The sequence below is a fragment of the Pelophylax lessonae genome (genome assembly GCF_965119305.1).
Source record: "Pelophylax lessonae genome assembly, chromosome: 1".
Classification (NCBI taxonomy): domain Eukaryota; kingdom Metazoa; phylum Chordata; class Amphibia; order Anura; family Ranidae; genus Pelophylax; species Pelophylax lessonae.
The window spans coordinates 785,025,855-785,052,129 of record NC_138768.1 but is presented as its reverse complement, the minus strand read 5'-3'; the positions used below and the strand labels follow the sequence as shown (position 1 = coordinate 785,052,129).

General features: G+C 40.2%; 1 protein-coding gene across 10 annotated transcripts in view; it reads right to left on the bottom strand.

Moving 5' to 3' along the window:
• The window catches only part of PROM1 (prominin 1), a 295,046-nt gene that overhangs the window by 18,552 nt on the left and 250,219 nt on the right, over window positions 1-26,275 (bottom strand). For 9 of the 10 annotated variants that reach the window (XR_014224835.1, XR_014224836.1, XR_014224837.1 and 6 more), the window contains 9 exons: window positions 25,368-25,514; window positions 24,432-24,503; window positions 20,455-20,547; window positions 18,014-18,031; window positions 17,324-17,377; window positions 11,740-11,820; window positions 6,661-6,729; window positions 3,684-3,776; window positions 1,505-1,620 (listed from right to left, as the gene is read on the bottom strand). Coding sequence is in view for 4 of the 10 variants with exons in the window: in XM_082243084.1 (XP_082099210.1) it covers window positions 1,505-1,620; window positions 3,684-3,776; window positions 6,661-6,729; window positions 11,740-11,820; window positions 17,324-17,377; window positions 18,014-18,031; window positions 20,455-20,547; window positions 24,432-24,503; window positions 25,368-25,514 (743 nt within the window). In the remaining 6 variants the exon portion in view is untranslated. The remainder of the gene's footprint in view (window positions 1-1,504; window positions 1,621-3,683; window positions 3,777-6,660; window positions 6,730-11,739; window positions 11,821-17,323; window positions 17,378-18,013; window positions 18,032-20,454; window positions 20,548-24,431; window positions 24,504-25,367; window positions 25,515-26,275) is intronic. The other variant, XR_014224838.1, reaches the window with a different exon arrangement.

Genomic DNA, 26,275 nt, shown 5'->3' with positions numbered 1-26,275 from the left:
GTACAAGACCATTTTTCTAAGTCGGAGCGACTTGTGTCGCTCCTATTAGAACGGGTCCTGTAGCAGTCAATGGACCGCAAGGGACCGCGACTTGTCAGGCTGACAAGTCGCCTGACAAGTCGCGGTAGTGTGGACCGAGTCTAAATATGACCCGGATCAGCAACGTATACCCACTTTTGACCACATCATTCTCAATACCAGCAAAAGACAAAATATTAAATAAATGGCAATGAAAAACAAATACAATTAAAATAAAATGCCATGATCCAGTCAGTAATGTATACCTACATTTGGCCCACCCTGTATAAAAATGATAAATGACCACTATATTAAAAATAATGAACTCTAGTAATTATGTGGCTCATACTTATAATGATAGTATTCATAATATAAATTCCTTTATTTATTTCACATGCCTTTTATGATATTTCCCTCCACATTTCAATGCTGGCCTTGTTGTCCAGCAAAAATGTCAGCTTTAAGGGTTGGGACAAACAACAAAAAGTAATAGAACTATGATACAGAGGGGAAAGACAAAGGGGTGAAATTATAGATTTACTAAAGGCAAACAGACGGTGCACTTTGCAAATGCAGTTGCTTGGTAAAAGAGATGAAGCTTCCCTTTGTAAAGAATACCCAATCACAGGAAAATTGAAAAAAATGCATTTTTTCTTGCACATGCTTGGATGATGGAAGTCAGCAGAGCTTCATCTTATTTACTAAGCTCTAGAGCAACTGCACTTGCAAAGTGCACAGTATATTTACCTTTAGTAAATGAACCCCAATAACTACCGAATAAATGCTAGAGATAGACTGCACCATATATGTTGCTTTTTATTTTCCCCATAGTTGCCTATTAATGGTTCACTTTAATTTTTACAGTTTTCTTTTTCCTGAAGAATCCTACCCTGAACCAGCCACAACTTGCTGTGAGGAGTACTATATCTCTCTGTCCTCTTACAGTATATTAAAGATCAATGTACAAAAGAGAACATATAACTTTGGTGCTTTCCAAGGTTACCATGAAATATCACACCATCTGCTAGAGGAAAATATGGTATAAACAGATCATGCCTAATTGAATATCTGTAACATCAGACCATCATATTTGTTCTAACCTGTGTTTTTCTGAAGGGTGCTCGAAACCTATTCAGACTTCAAAGTCTCATATTAGATGTAGGCTTAAAGAGTCTAGAGAACATGATCAAAGCAATCTTTTCAATAATACCAGTTTTCTGTTAAGTGCATTTTTGCAGTGTGAATTTTAATTTCTTAGGTGTGTTTTAAGCTCCCCATAGATTGAGGTCAGTTCTTTTATCTGTGCACTCCAACTGCTGCACATGCACAACTCATAGTGGGACACATATAGACATTCAGAGATAGCAAAGCGATGATGAGACATGCCCTTATTGTTTCTCTCTAGAAAAACTATAGGAAAATGTATAGACTTTATAGCACAACATAATAATGAATGTTACATAAATGCTTATGCATTTGTACTTACTCATCATAAACATCTTCTGTGTCCATTCTGCGATAGAACTTTGATAACTTGACAGCAAAAATGATGGCAGGAATTAGGAATATTGTAGATCCTCCCAAACCAAACCAGAATGAGTTCTGTAGAGACAGGACATAACTCTTATTTTAAAAAGGAGACTAACATTTTAACATTAAAGTGATGTCTAATTAAATAAAATAGACCTTCGCCTCAAACTAAAAGTTCCCCTCATCTTGTAACCAAATTTAGTATTTTTTTTTTTTTTTCAGGGAGCGAATACTTTTTTGGTTTTACCCACTCTCAACTGCTTATTCTGGCTTAGGCAAGGATAACATCACCACAGCCTGCCCACAGCCTCCTGGGATAACATCACATATCAGGCCAAAAACCAGTCTTAGGGCAGTCTCCTGTTTTACATACGAACAGTAGGAGGCCATCAGGAAGTGACAGCCAAGATGGCTGTGCAGAAGATGAGAAGCCCTGAGAAGAATGGGTTGCATGGAAGACTGCTCAGGACTGCATGAGCTGGTAAGTATGTGTTTTTTAAAAGTCAAAAAGATGCAGACTTTTTAATTTCCCAATAACCAGGCAATGTTCTTATTTAAAGTGGACCTTTAGTCGGAAAACTAAGTCCTGCTAGATCACTTCAGGCTGACCCCTTTTGCAGGTATAAAACAAGTGCCTATACTGTTTAAAGACCAGTCTCTCCCTGCTCTGCACATGCCCAGTTGCTTTCCATTTTTGGCATTGTGCCAAAAATCAGAGCCATTAGAGGCCGATCTGCTGACAACCTAAAGATTTACTGCTGCTCATTGGCTTCAGCAAAATGGCAGCCTCTGGCAAGAAGAAAAGGGAACATTGCCAGAGACAAATTACAGAACACACTAATTTTGGTAGCATGATGATTAATGTGGAATGTATGTTCCTTGCTAAAGAACATTATTTTTTATTGTTAAGGGTAAAGTTTTGCTTTAGGCTGGGTTCACACTGATGCGAATTGGATGCAGGTTTCCCATCCAATTCGCATGACAGAAGACTGTGACCAGCTCTCAATGAAGCTGATTCACACATCTCCAGGGCAGCCGAAGAGCACTTTGCACAAGGGTACTGTGCGTCCTTTGCTCAGTTTCAGGTCCGAAACCTTGCTGTGAGCTGCGTCTGCACACAGTGTGAACCCAGCCTTAAGGCTATAAACAAAATATATTCTAAAAAGATTTTAATATGTGCCAATCACAACATTAAAGTAGAATTACAGCTTTTCCCTAGCTAGCCTTAAAATTGTTCCCCTCCCCTACTTACTTATTTTTAGGCCCCTTTAGACCGGTCATGTGATCTCCCCTGTGTCAGCCAGCAGCAGCTGCAGGGGAGAAGAAGAGACTGCTTCGACAATGGCTAGTAAAGCCTGGAGGGCTGACATCACCCATAGGCTTCAATGGTCAATCCATTGCCTACACTTCCTCCTCTCCCTTGCAGCCATGCTGGCTGAAAAAAGAGAGCCAGATCATGTGACTGGACTGGACTGGAGTCAAAATAGGTAAGTGTAGACATCTTTTTTACACAGGTTAGGTAGCATAGATGTTAGGAGGGGGGAGGGGACAGTTTTACGGCTAGTTAGGTGTAAGCTAGAATTAAATTTTAAGTTCAACTCCAGCCTTTTATACAGTAGGGGAGTATTTGAACCCCCCATCAGGTTCCAGCCTAGGACAGAAATTAAGGGAGAATCTCTTCAAAAGGAGTGACTAACAGCAATGAAAACACTATTTTATTTTTAACACAGTGGAAGAGAGTTAAAAAGTCATGTTTTTATAATTTTCACAAGGTACATTTCCCTTCACTTCCTGTCCCGCTTGGACCCTGTGTTGCAGGTTTACATAGAACAGGAAGTGAATAAAAATCTCCCTAGCTGCGAAGGAAGCTGCCATTAAAAAAGCAGCATTTCTAAACCCTTCCCACTGTATCCAAAGCTAGAGAAAAAGGTTCAGCTTTAAAGTGTACCTTTGGCTATGAAAATACAAGGGTTGCACTTACTGCAACTTTTGACTAAATAAGAGAGCGAGAAAGAGAGATAGAGAGAATGAGAAAGAAAGAGGGAGAAAGAAAGCGAGTGCAAGAGAGAAAAAGAGCAGAGAGTAAAAGTGCTTATGATAAGGACCTGAATACTTTTGAAGAAAAAATAACCTACCACTGAATCGATAACATAGCTGCATAAAAATACATCTACAGCAGTGTCTATAGCATTTGCTATCGGTTTACATCCAGCGACATCCAAGGCTATCTGAAAAGAAATAGATCAAATGGATTAGGATGATAATGACAGAAGATATCAAACATGTAACAGTAACAAAGGTCTTGTAATCATAAAGTATTTGTGTAATGCGTATCCTGCACACTATTCACAATGTATTGCATGCCACTGTTGTCTTTAATTTCCAGGTTTAACAAGATTACAGTAAATCTGCATGAATGATGTGTTATGGGAAACACAGAATAGGATTACACAGCTGGGACAGAAATGAACACTCACATCAAACTTATGTGAAAATACTTTCTGCTCTTGGCTCTGCAGGTTGCAAGTTTGATTGCTTCCCCCTGTTTTCTGCAGATATCCAGAACATAGTGAGATATCAAGAACATAGTGGGTGAGAAAGTGAAAGCCTGAATATTTAGGGAGCTTTGTCCAAACCCTGGGGCGGTGTGTCCAGATGGTGGTTGGGGAGTGTATAATTAATTTGGGGCCCTAAAGTAGGGTTCTTTTCCAGGAGGAGAGGTTCCCAGTAAGGAGGGCTGCTAGCCCTTCCTGGCCGTTCTGTTCAAGATTCTGCCTAGCTCAGTTAGGTCAAAAACGAAGGGATTTCCAGTCACTACTTACCAACCAGCCAGCAACCAGCCAAATTAACCTGTCTAACAGTATGCGTTAAAAACAGGGGTTTATTTGCACACATTTGCAAATACATGCGTAAGCTGCAGGCCGCGCCAAGGCACCCTGATATCTGCAGTCCCTAACTCTACCTTTAAAGAGTCTCCACAATGGGAGCACATGCATTCTGATGAGATAGATGGAGGACAGGTGACTGGAGGGCCCTAACTGAGTGACTAGCTCAGTTAGGGCCCAGCTGCGCTTAGCTGGATGGCCAGACCTTCTACAAGTCATTTGGGAGCTAAAAGAGGGGTGCTCTCCACAGAGAAGTTTGCCTGCTTGAACCAGAGGGAGACACTTAAGCCCTGGGGACACTGTGAGTACTGACCTTTGTTCATACATTATCCAGAGTCAGCATTCACTTCTGAACCAGAATGCTAGCTCAGAGATGACACAGGCATGTAAATCCTTTGGTGACTTGCTAAAAAGTTCCCAAAATTCTAGTGATATCACTGTAGGAAAAAAATGATTGAGGAAATTTTTTCCCCTGCCTGCAGCAGACTGATGTCATCTCAGTTTGGCAAATCAACTGACTAGAGAACTTATTTTATTAATAAAGTTACAGCTATTTTAACCACTTCCTGACTGCCCACCACAGTTATCTTGCCTAAAGTTCCAGTTAATGTCCGATTTGTCCGCTGCAATATCACAGTCCAACTATAAGTCGCTAATCTCTGCCATTACTAGTAAAAAAAAAAAGAAAAAAAAAAAGGAAATAAAAAATATTCTATAGTTTGTAGACACTAACTTTTGCGCAAACTAACTAGTATAGGCTTATTTGAATTTTTTTTTTCTATTTTTTTATGGGCTATGTTTTATAGCAGAAAGTAAAAAATATTGTTTTTTTTTTTTTTTTTCAAAATGGTCAGTCTTTTTTCGTGTATAGCGCAAAAAATAAAAACTGCAGAGGTGATCAAATAACATCAAAATAAATCTCTATTTGTGGAAAAAAAAAAGGCATACATTTTATTTGGGTACAGTGTCGCATGACCGCGCAATTATTAGTTAAAATAACGCAGTACCGTATTGCAAAAAATGGCCTGGTCATTAAGGGGGTAATTCTTGTGAACGTCAAGTGGTTAAAAAACAATTTTGTAAATTGTTATGCCTAGTTTCACTCGAAATGCGGGTTTGAAATCGTGCAAGTTCAGCTGAACTCGCTCGATTTTAAACCGGCATTTTAGTCCGACTTTAGGGGCGATTTTAGAGACATCTATGAGGCTTCATACACAGATGTCTATTCAAATCACCCCTGAAGTTGTCAAAAGTAGCGCAGGAACTACTTTTGGGAATCATGCTGCTCTGCGCCGCAAAGTCGTCGTCACACCGATTCGAATGGTGCCATTGCCAGCAACAGGCTCTGATTTGGCATGTGATTTGACATGTCAAATCATATGTAAATTCAGCCCAATGTGAACAGGGGGCTAAAGGTCTGTAGTGCTCACCCCCAAAGTTGCCGCTGTTTTGCCTCAGTTTTTTTTCCCAAACATGTGACGGCCACACAACAACATTTACTCCTCTGCCTCAAATAATAGTCTAAGGTTTACCTTTTTTTAAATTTATTGCTGAATAACTTAGGTAGGGTGTAGGGAGCTGTGGGATACTCCATGAATGTAGAACAGCAATCATAGGACAATCTCCACTTTATCACTAGTGCTTGGGACAGTCATTCTAGCAATAGCCCAGAATTATTGGACAGAGTGGACACTACAGGGACACCATCAGCAATATTCCAGGCCAGACAAGCACTAGTTTAGATGCAAAAGGGAAAGAGGGGGTAGGGGTAGCAGCTGCCACAGTCACTGGTATACTACACTCAGGTCTTAAATAATAGCAAAGAAATTTCTGCGCTGTGGGGTGATCATCAAAATAGATGGTAGCATTCACAAACAAGTAGTATTCTGGACTTGGATAGAAAAAATAAATAAAAAGTGCAGTGCCAATTTTACAATAACAGTTATACATAATTTAACATAAAAAACTGCAAAGTGTCCATCAATTAAATGAATCCTCTGTAAAAGAGAAGTCTCAATCCAGAAATCAAGTCTTGTGAAGAAGTGATGCAGAAGAAATCCAACACCTACTAAAGTGAATAAATCTTATCCAAAGTGTTTGAGGATTGGTTTGCAGTGGCACTAAATAGATCAGATGGGTGTCTAGCTTTCACATACATACAATACATACATTGTAAATGAACTATACAATATTAATATCAACAAGCAAGAACATGACAAATACTTACAGAATCTTTCACCCACTGCACATACTGCACAAAATAGCTGATGACTGTGTCCATAAATTTTTTAGATTCCTAGGAGAAAGAACAATTCCAAAATAAAGCAGCGATGATAACTTTAAAAAAAAAAAAAAAACATTTTTATATGTCTGGATAAAATTATAGTATGTTAGTCACTATCAGTAAGCTAACCATATAACCTGCATATGCCATCTCTATTCATTCTCCTTAAGATCTATTAAAGCCCTGTAGTTGTTACCTAGGCAATCCACTTTATTTGTATCTTAAAGCGGTAGTATACTCTGTTACGGCACCCCGGACACAAAAGGGTTAAAACCGTTTAGGAGATCTTCCCCTTCCAGAGCTACAGGCACAACTACTTGCAGGACACCAAACTCCCGAACTGGAAACCAAGGAATGATGCAAACAGTATAGCTGGAACCTTATGAATGCTGCATACAGCTGAATAGGAAAAACCATATGAAGGGTTTACACTCCTAGCAGTCAAACTGGAACAGCATACAATAAATCCCCCCAATAACGAGACAAGGCTCCGTGTTGAGGGTAAAACAGGAACAACATTTATTGGAAGAACACAGCACACTTTTATACAAAATTTGGAACATCCTTCCCCCAACAACCGCTTTCCCATTGGTCAATTGCACAGTACCTGCAGTTCCCCATAAGGTCCTCTCCAGCCATGCAAATGAGGGCTTGAAAATGAGTCAGCAGTGATTGGTCAGATAGCTTTGACCAGAAGGACTGCCATGTGCACGGAGACAGAAGCCCCCAGGGGGTAATCAATGTACACAATAGCCAGACACAGAACAATGGTTCCCTAACGAGCCCTCAATACACATTACTCTGAGTGTCAATACATCTCTTAGCAGACAGCAGGCAAGTTCATTAGCACACCCGACAATAGGTGTATGGAGAGCCACCTCAGACAGTCCGTCTCCTCATTGGACTTCCTGGAATGACCATATTAGGAGTGCACTTCCTGTGCCTTACAGTTTACAGGAATAAGGTTTAGCTTCCAGGATAGAGGCAAGACTCCATTAGCCACATGGTTAAAGAAACACAAAAAGACACAAAAATGCATAACTCCCAGGCTACTGAACAGAACCCCCACATTCAACCCATCCCCAGGTAGCCTGGATCTGAGCGCTCAACATATCCAAACAGCGCTCAGATGCCACAAACACAGTCAAATCGCCATGGGGTTTACGTTTAGCATGGGCTGATGAGAGGGTCCATAGTCACATTGCAGGAGGCGAGCAACCAGGCTTCTCCAATGCCCAGTGGCGAGATTGGTCTCGTCACATACTCCACTTTTTAACTTTTACCTACAGGTAAGCATATAATAAGGCTTACCCTTAGGTAAAATTAATATCTCCTAAACCGTGCAGGACCTTCAGAGCTCCATGCCGACTCCTTGCCGGAAAGTTAACTCCCGTGCGCATTGCGTCATTGCGGCTCTGGCCACTCACAATGCCGGAGCCGTCGAACCCAGAAGAGACGCCGAGCAAAGATGTCAGTTGCCTCAGCAGTGTCTGGGCGACCATGTCGGGGCTTCGTTCTAAGGTAAGTAATTCATAATGAGCTAGTATGCGATGCATACTAGCTCATTATGCCTTTGTCCTGCAGGGTTTTTTTTTTTGTTTTTTTTGAGGATACAACCGCTTTAACAGGTTGACTCTCCTAGGTTAATAGAACTAAAGAAGATTGTCCAAACAGATTGCAAAGTGTATGGCCAGTAAGGATGCTAAGGCTTTACTATATCTGACAAAAAAAAGATTACGATGCCTCACCCTTGGCCTAGGCTTGTTCAGTATAAAGCAGGCCATTTACTGATCAAAATTTAGCCAGGTTCAGCAGGGACTGCAAGAATTTCGATTAGTGTGTGCCCCCCACCCCCCCACCCCGCTTGACAGAAGCCAATAGTTTGATCGACTTCTGTCGAAGAGATATGCTGAATGTCAGCACGGGTCCTGCTGTCAGAATACAGTGGGGTTGGTTTACTAAAACTGGAGGGTGCAAACTTTGTGCAGCTGTTCATGGTAGCCAATCAGCTTCTAACTTCAATTTGTTCACTTAAGCTTTGACAAAAAAACTAATAAGCAGAGCTGCACCAGATTTTGTACTCTCCGGTTTTAGTAAATCAACCCCAATGTTCAGTCTGGGTGGGGGCAGGATTCCTCCATCTACTTCATCTGTGTGGATGGAGGACTCTGTTGGCCTGCTGGCTGAACGAAAAAAAAAAAAAAAAAGAAAACTACCCTTCTAAGGCCAGTTTAAGTGAGATGGAAGGATTTTACATAGTGACATAATGCATAATTCTTAAAAATGGGATTAAGGAACTCCAATTTACTAATGCTTTAGTTATGAATGCATTGATTTCAGTTACAATACAATTCAATACAAGAGGGGTCAGAAGGCCCTGCTCTTAGGAATTCAAAAATTCAAAAGAGGAGGGCAAGTGATACAAAAGGTAAAGTGATAGTTGGACAGATTGGGGTATGGAGTTCCAGAGAATGAGAGACACTTTGGAGAAGTTCTTGAAGCGAGCATGAAAGGCGTTGACAAGGGAACTAGAGATATTTTGAGATTAGGTTGGTGATGTAGCTTGGGCAGAGTTGTGAATGGCTCATTATGTTGTTTATGGAATTCTGAATTTTATTTGTTAGGTGTTTAGAAATCAGTGGAGAGATTGACAGAGGTGGCTCATACTGAGCAGTTGGTTAAATGGAAGAGTCTGGCAGTTGCATTCATAGGAGACAGAAGGCGGATAGCCTGTGTAAAGGTAGGCGAACTATGAGGTAGCTGCAATAGTTGAGGCGAGAGCTCACAAGGGAGTAAATTAAGTAGCATTGTGGTATCATTGGTTATGAAGGGGCGCATTTTGAGATACTAGGCTAGCAAGATTTGGACAGTAATTGGATGTTGGGCTGAAAGGAGAGGTCAGAGTCCAGAATTACACCAAGAACCTAGGCATGAGGGTAGGGACTGATAGCTGTGTCATTGATCTTGATGGAGAAGTCAGGGAAGTAGGCATGGGGGATAGAGGGAATTATTTTAGTTTTGAAAATATTGAGTTTGAGGAAGTGGTGTGACATTCATACTAATAGGTCAGTTAGTAAATTAGTGATGCACAAGAAATGTGATTGAGCAGAGGGGTAAAAAGATTCATTTGGGTGTGGACAGCATAGAAATAGCAGTGGAAGCCGTGGGAGACTTCAACCAAAAGAACATCCTTGATTTTTTTAAATTTTTTTAAATTTTTATAATAAAGGTTTAGTTCTGCGTTAAGTAAGGGGCAAACACATTAAATCCCACCTCCAACACTGCTCCAAGGGTAAGTCCACTTTTGTGGGTAAAAAAAATAACAAAAAAATAATATAGCGTATACATTTGCAACACAAGTCATATTGTAATTGAATGTTATTAAAAATTGCCTTTCCTTTCAATCCGCAGCTCTGTAAATTTCTGAAAATGCATTGCAATATGGCTACCTGGAGCTGTTTTGTACACAGAATGTGCACTGACCACACCCCAGAAACATCATTTCCTGCTTGTGTGATTGGCTCACCAATTTTCCCAAAAGTCTGCACCAAGATACAAGTCAGATTTCAGGCATCCCCTGTGACAGAAATGTGATTTTTGGTGAGATACTCCCAATAGGAAATCACATCTAAAAGGATGCAGACCCAGCAGCTTTCCTCATTAGTGCCCTACAGGTGCACAGCTGATTGATAATTATGAAACCACTCCCATTAGATTTACTTTCCCATATGGATACAGACAAAAACAGAGGGATTTCTTCAGAATAACTAAAAAAAAGGTAGGGATCTGCAACAAAGTTTGTTAAAATCCTAGCAATTTACATAGATCACCCAGAAGGGATTGTTTCTTTCCCAACAAAAGTGGAGTTACGCTTTAAGCAGTTACAGAAACAGTTTTTCTTCTTTTGAAAAAAAAAAAAAAAAAAAAAAGAAACGTTTAAACCATTTGATTTAAAATGTGTCTAAAGTCTTATTTTTTAAAATTGCGATTCGGCAGCTTTTATATTTCTATGGCTGGCCATACATTATACAATTTTCTTATCCAATTTTCCTTTAGATTTACCAAAAGCATATAATAGGAGTATGTAAAAAATTACCGTGTAGGTAGGCCCATACCCCTAATAATCGTATACAAAACCAAAAAAGAAAAAGATGGGGCTTCGGAAGGCCAGTTGGGAGAGGGAGGACCAAAAATTACAACAATTTAAAAATAAATAATATTATTTTATTAATACATATAAAACAACATATACAATTAGTACCAATTGTATATGTTGTTTTATATGTATTAATAAAATAATATTATTTATTTTTAATTTGTTGCAATTTTTGGTCCTCCCTCTCCCAACTGGCCTTCCAAAGCTCCATCTTTTTCTTTTTTGGTTTTGTATACATATAATAGGAGGTCAAACCTAAACACTTTTAATGTATATGCAGTCAGACAGGCCCTTGCACTACATAGTTGAAGGTAAATTTAAAGAAAATTGAATAAGAAAATTGTATAGTGTATGGCCAGCCTATGTCTATTCTGTGATACAATAAACAAACCCGCCTGCTCACAGTCTTATTTAAAATGCACATTGAGCTCAGTTTACATTTCAGCACAGATCCTGTGTGTTGGGATGACTGAACTTCTGCACATGCAGAGGAGGGACGCCATTCCGCACCAGCCAATGAAGACAGCTCAGAGTCTGAATGAGTTAGGTAGAAGATACTGGCCCATTGAAGGAGCAGTAAGAATTGTGGAATTTAGTTCTGCTTTAAAGCTGACCATTGGAAGCCTCTGTCAGTACACTTGTAATTTTCACTATTGCTGGACAGCTTAGCCTGTTTATAGAAGTGGAAAAAATAACAAATGCAATGGCAGGATCAACAGGTAGATATGGGCCGAGGGGGGGGGGGGGGCATTGGGGGCTTGGGGCAGCTGACATGGGTAAAGTGCCCAGCAACATGTCAGCCTTTGTTTAGTGAAAATTTGAGCCACAGAACCCACAGATTAGACTAAATAAATCTAACATTTTACCTTCTTAATGATTGTAGATGCATTATTGTTGATCAGCATTTGTGCGGCATCAATGGATGAGATGACATCAAGCACCTTTCCCTGGAATAAATAAAAAAATAAATCAATATATACAGCCAGGTATTGATTGATGTAAACAAAGACAGACTTATCTATCTTAATGTATTTAACAGGTTCTGGACCGGAAGGATTTGCCCCCTAATGACCAGGCCATTTTTTGCAATTCGGGACTGCATTACTTTAGCGGACAATTGCGTGGTCGTGTGATGCTGTACCCAAATAAAATTTATGTCCTTTTTTCCCCACAAATAGAGCTTTTTTTTTGGTAGTATTTGATCACTTGTGCGATTTTTATTTTTTGCGCTATAAACAAAAAAAAAAGAGCAACAATTCTGAAAAAAATGTAAAAACAATATTTTTCACTTTCTGCTATATTCCCCCCCAAAAAAATGTAAAAATCTAAATTTTTTTATAATTTTAGACCAATTTGTACTCTGCTACATATTTTTGGTAAAATAAAATCCCAATAAGCGTATTTTTATTGGTTTGCGCAAAAGTTTTCGCGTCTACAAACTAGGGGAAAGATTTATGTAATTTATATTTTTTATTTTTTTACTAGTAATGGCGGCGATCTTTGATTTTTAGCGGGACTGCAACATTGCGGTGGACAGATTGGACCCCTAACTGATGTTTTTGACACTTTTGGGGGGACCAGTGACATTACTACAGTAATCAGTGCTAAAAATATGCACTGTTACTATAATAATGACACTGGCAGGGAAGGGGTTAACCCAGGGGTGAGCAAAGGGTTAAGTGTGAGCCTAGGGGAGTGTTTTCTAACTGTATGGGGGAGGGACTTGTGAAATGACTTGTGATCCTAAATAGGAGGATCACAGGCGCTCTGTGATAATTTCAGAGAGAACAAATGTCACCTGTGTTTACAACAGCAGACCGTCGTTCTCTCTCAGCTGGGAGAGATCGCGGGTGCCCGGTGTCAATAGTACCTGCCGGCCACGTGGATCGGCATCCCCGCTGCCTAGTGAGCGCTCCTGTGAACCATCGTACAGGTACGGTGGTTCGCGCAACTGAGCTAGCCTGCCGCAGTATATCTGCGGCAGGCGGTCGGCAAGTGGTTGTAAGTGATTGTAAAGTCTTGTTTTTTTTTTGTTTTTTTTAATAACAAGCATGTTATACTTACCTCATCTGTGCAGTTGGTTTTGGACAGGGTAGCCCAAATTCTCCTCTTCTCTGGTCCCTCTGTACTGCTACTGGCCCCTCCCTTCTGTTGAGTGCGTCCATGCGTCCATGCATCCAGCCCCCTAATCTACATGGATTCCAATGTTTTTTTTGTTTTTTTTTTGAAGCACGTGATTAGAGCCAGAGGCTCTAATAGGCTTCAAAAAAGGGTGAGCTCGGGGCGCAGAGCACACCCAGAGCCCACCCAGTTGTGTGACAATAGCGAATTAATATTCACTATTGCCACACTGATTCTCCTCCTGGCCAATTTAGGAAGCGGATCCTAAGACCTGTTTCTCAATTGGCTGAAAGGAGAAGGCATGCTATTGGTCAAGAAGGGGGGAGGAGACGGCCGCCGAGAAAGGACATGAAGGAACCTGAGGGAGAAGCCGCCACTGCCAGTCATCCTGGAGGAACAAGGTAAGTAAACTGGCGGGCAGGCGGGAGAGATGTGGTGGTGCAGGCTGGAGTGATGCGGGGGGGCAGATCTGTCTGCCAACCCCCCCCCCTACTGATGGAGCACCAGCCGCCACTGCGTTTGGCCTCACCTTCTCCCTGTCCTAGGTTGACAGTAATGCTCAGTACAGTTGTAACTCTAGGACAGGGAGTACGTCAATGGCAGGATTACCAGGTTAAATAAAGAAGAAAACTGAAGAAAAATGAATGAAGTCACCAAATCCACGGATCAGTAAGCTGCAATCAGTGCACTTAAACAAAAAAAGCTTGTTTTTTATACACCTAAAAAAAAACACCTGTCATTTCTGCATTAAACAAGATCTAAAAAAGACAGCATACATAAACATGATTTACATCGTTTTGTATTATTTATCATCTGATCTAAGGTGAAATTCTTGGCTGATCTTCATTTCTAATCACAGTGATGATAAACTGAAATAAAATCCCCTCTATGTTCAGGTTTTGAATTAGTATGTGTCAAATGATGTCTGTATTTTTCTTTTATGTTCTGCCAACAAGTTTTGTCAGGGTAGACAGCCTATGTTTAACAAGCAGCTCCAGATACAAATAAAATCAATCAGTGAATTCCTAAGGCTCCAGGTACACATACAGGGGCATTAAACTCACAGTATGACACAGGTTACGGCTGTCTAACATACTGTAGATGGCCAAATGGCAGTGCAGTAAAAGTCCCTTTCATCTCAATTGGCAATGGAGACTTATGGAGATAAACGTATATACATACATTTATTTTTCATGTCTTTCTTTCTTTACTTTATTGGTATTCATAACAATTTGGTCAAATGTAGGTATATAGTACTGATGGGGTCATGTTTAGCCTCTTAGGTACAACATCCCTAGAACCTGCCCCTTACAATAGACATGACATGTTTTACCTTTGTACCCAAGTAAAATTTATATCATTTTTTTTTTTCACACAAATAGAACTTTTTTGGTGGTATTTGATCACCACTGGTTTTAATTCTTTTTTTTTTTCTTTTTGCGATATAAATGAAAAACAAAAAAAAAAAACACAATATTTTTACTTTCTGCTATAAAACACATCCAATAAATTTATTTTTTAAAAGTCTAATTTCTTTATAAAATTTTGGCCAAAGGGTAAAACAGGTCTTTGGTAAAAAAAAAATCCCAATATGTGTATATTGATTGTTTTGGGAAAGTTATACAGTTAAGCGTCTACAAATTATGGTATATATGCTGGATTTTTTTTTTATGCTATTAATGGCAGTGATCAGCGACGTATAATGAGACTACGATAGTGCGGCAGACATTTTGACACTAACAGATGCTGGGGAGAAACTGACTAACTGCCATTACCAGTGACACTAATAGAGTAATTAGTGCTAATAATATACACTGTCACTATACTATTGACACTGGCTGGGAAGGGGTTAACATCTAGGGCGATCAAGGGGCTAAATGTGTGCCTAACAATGTGTAATGTGTGTATTATGCGCTGCTTTTACTAACACATCTCTTTGTTTCTTATCCCTGTTAAAAACAGAGAGATTGTTCCCTGTGTACACTGCTCTGTGTTGATTGTCAACACAGGGCTCTGGGCTGTGATTGGACACAGTTGATCACCAGGATCTGGCCATGAATCATTGGCCGGGACTTGCTGACAGACTCTCAATGTCTACAATCACAGCGGGTGTCGCCAGCTGGATGTCCATGCTTGTGCCCTAAACCCAAAAGCAGGCAGCGACATATCAGTATGTCACTTTGCCTGCACAGGCCACCCGCCTACAATACATTGCGGGTGGGCAGTGCTGAAGTGGTTATTGCATTCCCTGCATTAAGGTAAAATATGTCTCAGTATTTGTATCATCCCCCTCTCCAAATACTAACCTCACTTGATCCAGCGCTGTGCCCAGCCATTGCTGCTGTCAATGTAATCCTGTGAGCAGAGAGCAGGGGCGGGACCGAGATGCACTGTATGTTTCTATGGACATACACAGTCCAGCTCGGGAGCACACATGCCCGCATAGGAGCCTGCATAGGAAGTGGCTTCCATGGTGGCACACAGAGAAGAGGATATTTCAACAGCACGAGCAGGGGACCCCAGAAGAGGAGGTTCATGGCTGCTCTGTGCAATACTATTCTAAGTATTAGTGATAAGTGGCCTTATTCTGTAGAACACCACAAGGAGTAAAAGTGTATTGGCTGATAAGCTGATTAGTTTGGCTAGTACTACAGCAAAAGAGATAAAAGGGTCACAAAAACAATAGCATTACACACTGCTCAAAAAAATTAAAGGAACACTTTTTAATCAGAGTACAGCATCAAGTCAATTAAACTCCTGGGATATTGATCTGGACAGTTAAGTGTAGCGGAGGGGGTTGTTAATCAGTTTCAGCTGCTTTGGTGTTAAATAAATTAACGACAGGTAACTAGATGGGCAGGAATGAGACAACCTCCAAAACAGCAATGGTTTTACAGGTGGAGGCCACTAAAATATTTTTACCCTACTCTTTTTTTTTACTCTTTTTCACTAGTTTTGCATTTAGCTAGGATAATCGTCAATACTGATAGCATGAAGCAATATCTGGACCCTATAGAGGTTGCACAGGCAGTCCAACTCCTCCAGTATGGCACATCAATACGTTCCATCGCCAGAAAGTTTGCTGTATCTCCCAGCACAGCCTCAAGAGCATGGAGGAGATTCAAGGAGACAGGCAGTTACTCTAGGAAAGCTGGACGGGGTCATAGAAGGTCCTTAACCCATCAGCAGGACTGGTATCTGTTCCTTTATGCACAGAGGAACAGGTTGAGCACTGCCAGAGCCCTACAAAATGACCCAGGCCACTGGTGTGAATGTCTCTGACAGAAACAGACTTCATGAGGGTGGCCTGAAGGCCCGATGTCCCCTAGTGGGCCCTGTGCTCCCTGCCCAGGACTGTGGATCTCGATTGGCATTTGCCATTGAAAGCCAGAATTGGCAGGTCCACCATTGGCGCCCTGTGCTTTTCACAGGTGAGAGCAGGTTCACCTTGAGCACATGTTACAGACATAAAAGGGTCTGGAGAAGACATGGAGAACATTATGCTGCCTGAAACTAGTGGTGGGTCAGTGATGGTCTGGGGAGACATATCCATGGAGGGATGCACAGACCTGTACAGGCAAGATAATGGAACCCTGACTGCCATTAGTAATCGGGATGTATTTCTTGGACCCATTGTCAATCCCTATGCTGGTGCAGTGGGTTCTGGGTTCCTCCTGGTGCACGACAATGCCCAAGCCTTATGTGGCAAGAGTATGCAGCCAGTTACTGGAAGGAATTGATACCATTGAATGGCCCTAACGCTCGTCTGACCTAAATTCAATAGAACACCTCTGGGACAATATGTTGCAGTCCATCTGACGCTGCCAGGTTGCACCTTAGTCTGTTTAGGAGCTCAATGATGCTCTGGTCCAGCTCTGGGAGGCAATACCCACAGGACATCTGTCGTCTCATTAGGAGCATGCCCCAACGTTGTTAGGCATGCATACAAGAACGTGGGGGCCATACAAACTACTGAGTACAATTTTGAGTTGCTGAAATGAAATTTCAGCAGAATGGACTAGCCTGCTGCATCATTTTTTCACTTTGATTTTTGGGGGTGTCTTTGAGTTCAGCCCTCTGTAGGTTGATCAATTTGATTTCCATCAAACGATGTGGCAGCCTTTCGTTCCTAACATATTACCCAATCCATACAAGTATAAATATCCAGCATGAGATTTTTCTCCATAAAGATCTGATGTGTTTTCAAAGTGTTCCTTTAATTTTTTTTTTTTTTAACAGTGTATATACTCTACTGTTCACATGTATTATACAAATAAAAAAAAGGTTTTAAAATAAATGTTTATATAATCACAACTGCTGGTGACATACCTCAATGTCGAACGATGTCCTCTCTAACAGCTTAATACTTTGAGTCAAATCACTCTGAAATATAGAAATTTGCAACAACATCACATTTTTTACACTGATACACACTTATGTAAACAGAAAGGTTAAATAGAAAATTCTTGTAGTAAAAAAAAAAAAAAAGAAGATGTATACAGTATTCACATATATATACACACACACACACACTATTTTAGGCTTCCTTCCTAAAATGTTTGCCGTCTGGTTGGGAAATGTAGGCTGTGACCTTTTTATTTCTAGTAAGATGTTTTTGGTGTATATTAAGGATGAACTTTAGCTCCCCTCCAGCACCTTGTTGGGGCCCCTTTGTATAGAGAAAGACAAAGAGTTTCAGATATCAACGTTTGGCCTGATGTTCTGAGATAGTCAATGAAAGTTAGCCATTGATTAGCCAACGTTTTCACTTTGCCATGGCCTCGTCAGGCAGGATTACAGTGGACCTTTAAGTGTTCCTGTGATTAAGACAGAGGTAATAAATGTAAAACAGTTGTAACCTGGAGGCACCTAGAGCTTATAAGAGGTCACCCAATCTATGACAATAAGAGTCCAGCATGGAGATGTGTAAGGGTAGTAAATGGACATGGCACAACATTTTGGTATTAGCACTAAAACAACAATTCAGACCACAGTATGGTAAGTAATCATGCTGCTTACCCTAGCTTTAACATATTTCTTGAAAGGCAGGGAGGAGGAATAAGAAAGAGATATTAGATACAAAAAAAATAAATCAAACTAGTTCATAGCATAGCCCTGAGCATATTATATCAAGATTGAACATACAAGCTTGCTTGATCATATTACAAAACTAAAACTAAACCAAGTCATTTCCTGTATAAATGCAACAATACATTTCCTAGCGGGTGCAGGGATTGAGTGACAATACCGTATTAATTATGGCATCCATTACTACCCAGAGGGAAACTGGGCTGTATGCACAAAGGTTTATACAACTCTCAGAATGGAGATGTGCATTTCAATATAGAGTGCATGCTGCATTTATAACACCTGTAATCTTTGGGGTTGCTAAAGTGGCCAAACACAGCTAGATATCCAACTAAGAACAAAACATTGTGAAAGATTTGCCCATGTCTGTGACTGCCATAGACCAACCAAGGCTGGCAGCACCATGTGGAAGAAAGAGATTGATTGACAAACATGAGCAACACTCATGTATTCGTTATCACTTGGTGGAATCCCCCACTTCTCCAATCAATCACATGACAAGTTTCATTGAAAAAGACAGGTTCCTTGCTACAACAATCAGAATTCTTGTAATTTTTTTCCATGCAACAAAAAAATATGCAATTTTATTTTTTTTTGTGTGATCTAATTTCTTTTAAAATATGTGGTTAATATAAGCTACCCCATGTTACCTATTATAAATGCTTAAGGGACCCCTTTCAGGCTGTCAAGGTCCGATGCTGCTGGCTAGTAAGGGTGCAGTCTGAAGATAGGTCCGTTCAGACCCAAAGCATACTGCAAAAATAGGAAGAGATAGCCCGGCCGCCGCACATCCCACCTGGCCTTAGTGGTTAGCAGGTAAAAGCAGCCTCAGCTCGATTTATCCAGACCACAACTCCAACATGTTTTTCGGCACCCTCTGGGCTTAATAATGAAGAACATGATTAAGCCCCGGGGCGGGGCGAAATATGTTGGAGTTGTGGTCTGGAGGAATCGATCTGAGGCTTCTTTTTCCTTGCTAACCACTTGGTCCAGGTGGGTTGTTCAGCAGCCGGGCTATAAGCTACCCCTTGCTACAGTTCCCCATAACTGTACACTTTTTATTTCTATTTCTATTTTTTATGCCAGTGATCCACAATGTGTGCATAGTTTTCAGACTGCAATGTGTGCATAGTTTGGATCATTAAGTTAATCAGTCAGTAGAAGAGAGCGTTGGATCTAGAGTATATTCAAAGTTACCAATGTTGAGGGGGGGAGCGGGCCTTCCAAATCCTACCAGTGATAGGAAACTACTCCTTCCACTGACAACAATGAAAGGGGGAACTATTTCTCCCACTGACTCCAAGGATGGGACACTATTCCTGCCACTGACACTAACAATGGGAGAATTATTTCTCCCTCTAATGCGAACGATGGGGCATATTTCTCCTACCAAGAAATATGGGGGGGGACTATTCCTCTCAGTGACACTTATGACTGGGGAAGTAATCCTCTCAATGATACCAGTGGTGGGAAAGTATTCCTCCCTCTGATACAATGATGGGGAAAGTATTTCTCCCACTGACACTAATGATGGTGAAAGTATTTCTCCCACTGACACCAATGATGGGGCACTTTTTCTACCACTAATGCCATCGATGGGGGAACTACTCCTCCCACTGACTCCAACAACGGGGTAAATATTTCCTCCCACTAATGCTAATGATGGGACATATTTCTCACACCCCCAACAGTGAAGAGGAACTATTCCTCTTAGTGACACTTATGATTGAGGAAGTATTCCTCCTAATGATATCAGTGGTGGGAAATGTATTTCTCCCACTGACACCAACAATGAGGGAACTATTCCTCCCACTGACAGTAATGATGGGGCAACTATTTCTGAAGCCAGTACTGAGGTTATTTAGACAAAAGATACTAATAGGGAACTATTCGTTACACTGACAACAACAATCAGGCCTTATTACTCCCACTGACATCAAAGACGGGGGAACTATTCCTCCCACTGGTACCAACCATCAGGCAATATACTGTACCTCTTACTGACACTAATGATGGAGTGCGATTTCTCCCACTGATATCAATAAAGGAGCATTATTCCTCCCACTAACACAAACGACAAGACACTGTTCTTCCCACTGACACCAATGATGGGGGGAAACTATTCCTCCCACTGATGCTGGGCCAGTTTTACTCCCACCGACCACTTATTAAGAGCCATTTTTAATTCTCACTGATCTCAGAATGCCCCCCCAACAGTTTGATGGACTTTGGTTCAGAAAGTTTGATGATTTACTATCACATTGAAGACCATAAAACAACAAGGTTAAGAAACACTGCTGCAAATATTAGAAATACAGCAAAAATATAACTATCTGCAATTTAAAGATAAACCCAAAATCCATATGGTTTACCATTGTCTGCTCCATCGGTACAATCTGCTGAATATGTATCATCCGTATACTATTAGCATGTCCTTTTAAAGCATTTCCTAATGCTCCTTTTGGCTAAAAAAAACAATAGAAACAAACTTCTGAGACAAAAGGCATTTAGTTATTTTTAGCAAGCAAAGCAAAAAAAGAGGAAATATATTAATGTGATGTTTTAATGCATTCATTATTTTCACAAATGACATCAAACAAACGGCTGCAATTAATGAAATGTTAATAAATAATTGACTGTAGCTGCCCTGTAAAACAAAATTTTATTGAATAAATTAAATGGTAGACAGTTTTTGTTCTTTGCCAAAGATTAGAACCAGTCAGGTTTTTATTTCAGTCTATAACACCATTGGAGATTTCTCCTCACTTCCTGTCTTTTTGATTTCTTAGTCTGAAACCCATTCTTTATTCAATCTATTCCTCTAGATAATCATCCATAGCGATATATTGAGAATTCAATGAAGAACTCACTCCACAGAGGAGATAAAGAAAGCGTAATCCAGACAGAAAGTTAAAGGTGATGCCTCCTATGTAGACAGAGATAAAACCCAATAGAGAATCCAACACTCTCCAATTTTATTTAAACATGACCAAATGACTGAAAATCCACTTTAAATGCAAGTACAAGACTTGTAACCTCTAGAGCAGGGATCTCCAAATGACGGCCCTCCAGCTGTTGCTGAACTACACGTCTCATGAGGCATTGTAAAACTCTAACATTCACAGACATGACTAGGCACTAGGCTAGGCATGGTGAAAATTGACGTTCCTGAACAACTGGAGGGCCATAGTTTTGAGACCCCTGCTCTAGTGTCAGTTTACCCGTTTCTAGATCTCTAAACTACTCCTCCTGTCCTCCCATCCAGGGCCGCTATCAGAAATCATGGGGCCCCATATAGTCCTCCTGATAGGGTCCCCTCAACCATGCCTACACCCCACATACCCCCACGGGTATAGCAGAAAAGCAGCATTGTCTTTATCCGCCTACCCCCGAAAATAAAAAGTCCCTCCTCTGCTACCATCTGTTAACCTGATGGGGCCTAGGGAAATGTAATGTAAGCCTTGGCCAGCAAGTAGGAGAGAGGGTGTGGTCTAGTAAAATCCATTTATTCATTTAGGCAGGAATGAACAATAAAGCTGCCCTGGGACCCCTGTTTAGTTGATGGGGCCTGGGCCCAGTACAACAGGACTGGTTGTACTGTCTTATCAGCAGCCCTGCTCTCATCACAGATATTGGAAGAGAAGTTGTTCTCTTCCTGCTGGATCCTCCTTGCGTTGTAGGTTAAGGAGAATGCAGGAAATGAGATTCTGCGGTAGACTTACTAAAGACAAATACCTTAGTAACCAGCAAATAAACTGCAAATGCAGTTGCTACAGTGCTTGGTAAATGAGATAACGCTTCACTTTACAATGAAAAAAAAAAACGCTTTTTTGCTTGCACATGATTGGATGATTGAAGTCTGCAGAGCTTCCCCTCAATAACTAAGCCCCGAAGCAACTGCACCTGCAAAGTGCACAGTCTATTTGCCATTAGCAAATCAACCCCTCTGTGTTGCGGGAAGAGCTCTGGAGATAAAGAATGGTACAGTCCACCAGGTTCCACTCATATCTGAAATCCCAGTTTTGTTGGAACTGATCCTTTAGATAAAGCATTGTGACTATCCAAATTACTGACAGATACAAAGAACATTTATGATTTTGAAAGCATTAATAAAAATGGTTGTTATTTAAAAGACAACATTGAAGCAAATGTTAGAGCAGTTCATTTATACAGATGAAGCTTGTGTTATGAAACCTATTGGATATAGGTATTTGTGTGTGGATTTGCTCACATACAAATCAGCTGAAGCACGAGGGACAAATGGTCCCTGGAAAATTCCAACTGCTCCGTCACCCCCATTTATAAAGGGGCAGGACAGCCTTGGGTAGCAAAAAATGGCACAACTTGCCAATTTTATTTCTTTACTGTAGATGCCATCTTTTATAAAACATAACACAAACTACATCTGTACATCCCCCTTAACATTACAATAGTGGCATTATGAGCCTTGGTTCAGGGGCTAAACTATAAGCTATACAACAATAAAGCAGGCCATAGAAAGTAGATGGCAGCTGGATGAGCTTTCAGAGATTAGTGTACAGATAAGCACATGCATATAGAGAGAAGGAGCATGTCAGTATTGCAATATTTCAGAGGAGCAATGCCCATATGTCTGACAAACCCATCCTGGCCAATAGACAGAAATGTATAGGCCAGGAGTGTGTGCATGCAATTCTTAGGTTCTTAAACGCCATCACTGTTGCCCAATCCTGCCATGATCTTCACAGTTGTATGACCATCATGCTGAGGACCACATATTTATTGGCCTACTGTTCCTTCAAAAAAAAAAAACAATGTACTTAACAATTGTGCTTAGTGAATTGCTTGCTTTGGGGGTAGAGAAGCTGAGAGGAAGAGAGCCATAGACATGTGAATGACTTAAAATTCAAGTATAATCTGGAGTAAACATGGCAGTGTCTAGCGCGTTTTGCTAAAAATAGGCCCTTAATGTTTGTAGGTTCATTTGCCTATTTCTTATCAGAGACATGAACACTGCATTATAAAAAGGTCTGAACCCTACCTCTTACCTCCACCAAGTGGCCTGCTTTATTTCACCAGGGGTCATATACGTGTGCATTTTCTCCTGTACTATGGGCACATTGATGATTACTGATTATTTGATTGTTACACTTGTTGGACTGTGGATCCGAGCTGCTGTCTATTTACTGCCACCCTCCCGGGGCACAGTTTGTTCACCTTGGGGTGCCCTGGGTGTGCTGACAGTAAATGTATCTTTTTGTGTATGGGGGTTGGTACCTCAGGCCAAGTTGGGTGGGACTTTTTAGGCAAGTATAAGTATTTTCCAGGATATCATTAGATAAAACAAAGAATATTTAATATCTTGAATATGATACAGGTAAGTACGTTTTGTGAATGTTTGGGTGATAGACCCAAGTGAAAGAGTGTCCAAAGTCAGAAAATTATGTGACATAATTAGTAAACAAATTAGTTTCACAGTTTCAATAACCACTGATGTTAATCAATGTGGTAGAAATAAATATACGTACATATATGTTTTTTGTTGTTCCATGTGTGAAACTAATTTGTTTATACAAATATTACAGAATTGGTGACCACCCTTGAAAAAGGCTCAAGAGGAAGCCGAAACGCGCAGGGACAAATGCAGGAGAAATCTCTACTGAGATTATCCGAAATTGTCACCGATTTTCACATATGTCACATAATTTTCTGACTTTGGACACTCGTTCACTTGGGTCTATCACCCAAACATTCATAAAACGTACTTACCTGTATCATATTCAAGATATTAAATATTCTTTGTTTTATCTAATGATAGCCTGGAAAATACTTATACTTGCCTAAAAAGTCCCACCCAACTTGGCCTGAGGTACCAACCCCCATACACAAACTCTTTAGGGACGACGGCAAAACCCATATACTTTATAGGCTAATAGTGATCTAAAAACTTTTCATGCAGTAAATTTATCTTTATACTCGTTCTCATGTATCCATATGCTATGTTACAGCGATACATGTCAATGCTTAAACTTTATGATGTACCCCTTTACACCTTGACCTCGCTTGTAATGCTGTGTTGTATCCACATGGCTGTTTATGCTTGTTATGCTTCTTAAACTCAATGAAAACTATTGGGAATAAAAAGGTCTGAACAAGAAGAAGGAAATGTATGGATGCAGGTGCCTACCTGCTTCGTTTTTCTTTATTCTATTATAAGACCTTCAGGTTTGCGAGTGCACATACACATAACACCACCTGTGTGCAGATAAAACCTTGCTCTGGGAGAGTTGCGTAGCTTTGTGAATCCCAATCCACTCCCGTCTGATGTCTTTTGTAATCAAAAAACATGGCAAAGCCAACACAAACTCACCAACATGTCAGCATCTGCTTCCAATTCATTGGCAAAGGCTAAGAGATCAGCTTTTGTACTGCTTTTTCCCACCTGTGAAATAGAGATGAATACAGATTCTGTACTTATTTAGCAATGTTGAAAAAAAGACAACAGTCCAAGTGTAATCTGGTCTCATAGAAATGTTCCTATTTCTCAGTGGCTGCTGAAAAATGGTATGTCTTTTCAAAAAATACTTATATGATCAAAGCAGAATCCCAGGCAAAACCTAAAATGGTTGTGACTGGTCTCAGATAATTCACGAAGATTAAACAAATCCTCCTACATAAGTTGTACCTGTTTATTTACAGCCATTTGTCCTGTACAACCTTGTCATCAGAAATTAAAAGGATTTTTCACTGATTTCACTAATCAGGGGGCAGGGAGCTGCAGTTACACACTGTACAAGAGCTCTGAAAGTGGATTGGAGGGAAGAGACACACCCTCCTTCCCACAGCACACAGAAGCAGAGCTGAAACTGTCAATCAGCTGGAGATCCCTCCCCTGTCACCTTTTTCTCTTGGTGTCAGGAAATCTTGTCAGCAGTGATTCATGCTGATAGCAGAGGAATGGAACAGCAGAGTAAAATGACAATTAGTGCCTTGGAGAGGGGCAAGTAAACACTATAGAATTAGGTGCTTGATTCAGATTTCATGTCTGAGGTTTACAACGACTTTAATTTTTAAAAGAGCTAAGGAAAATTTAAACCCCGCCAGGTTTTACTGCTGTTTGTGTCCCCATGAGGAAGATTTCTTCTGCCCCAGTGACACAGCAAAATGTTAGGCGAAATCTCCGCAATGAAGACCTTGCAAGTGTTCTAATAGTTCTGCACTAACATGATAGGTAATATTTACCCCTAGCACCCAACCCAGCTATATGATATGAAATGTAGAAATGTGTTTCAAACTCAATACATACTTCTGACAGAAATGCATCAAAGTCTATGCCATCAATTCCCGTTGCACTGAATTCCAGTAAGTTCTGTTTTCCTTTATCATCAAGCAACACAATGCTGTTCAAGTTGATGTTCATTGTGTCAATCCGTTCTGATATTTCATCTACATACTAAAACAAAACAAAAAAAATAATCAAATAATGGTTACAGTACTCTTAGAAGGACAAAGCCCATGGTCATCCATCACTACTTTATCTGCATTTCAAACAACCAAACATTGGGTAGAAACTGAGCGAAAAGGCCTTTAATTGAGGAATTCAGGTACTTTCCATTTACAGTATATCCACCCAGTTTTTTTGTTATCATTTGATCACAGGAAGCTAGGAAACCATTTGGCTGAAATCTAACTGTAATTCTTGTCTTGTTAAGCCAAGCATAACACTAAATCTGTACATGTAACTGCATAATGCAGCATTACACATTGGCAATATATTTTAAATTACAATAAACTATAAAAAGAAAATCACAATCAAATAAATAAATATACCACTTCAGGACCCAAAGTATTTACCCCCTAATGACCAGGCCATTTTTTGCGATTCGGCACTTTAACTGACAATTGCGCGGTTGTGCGACACTGTACCCTAAAAAAATTGATGTCCTTTTTTCCCCACAAATTGAACTTTCTTTTGGTGGTATTTGATCACCTGTGAGATTGTTATTTTTTGCGTTATAAACAAAAAAAGAGAGACAATTCTGGAAAAAAAAGCAATATTTTTTTACTTTCTGCTATTTAACATTCCCAATAAAAAAAATGTAAAAATCTAATTTTTTCATCATTTTAGCATTTTAGGTCAATTTTTATTCTGCTACATATTAAGTGTATATTGATAGGTTTGTGCAAAAGGTATCGCGCCTACAAACTAGGGGA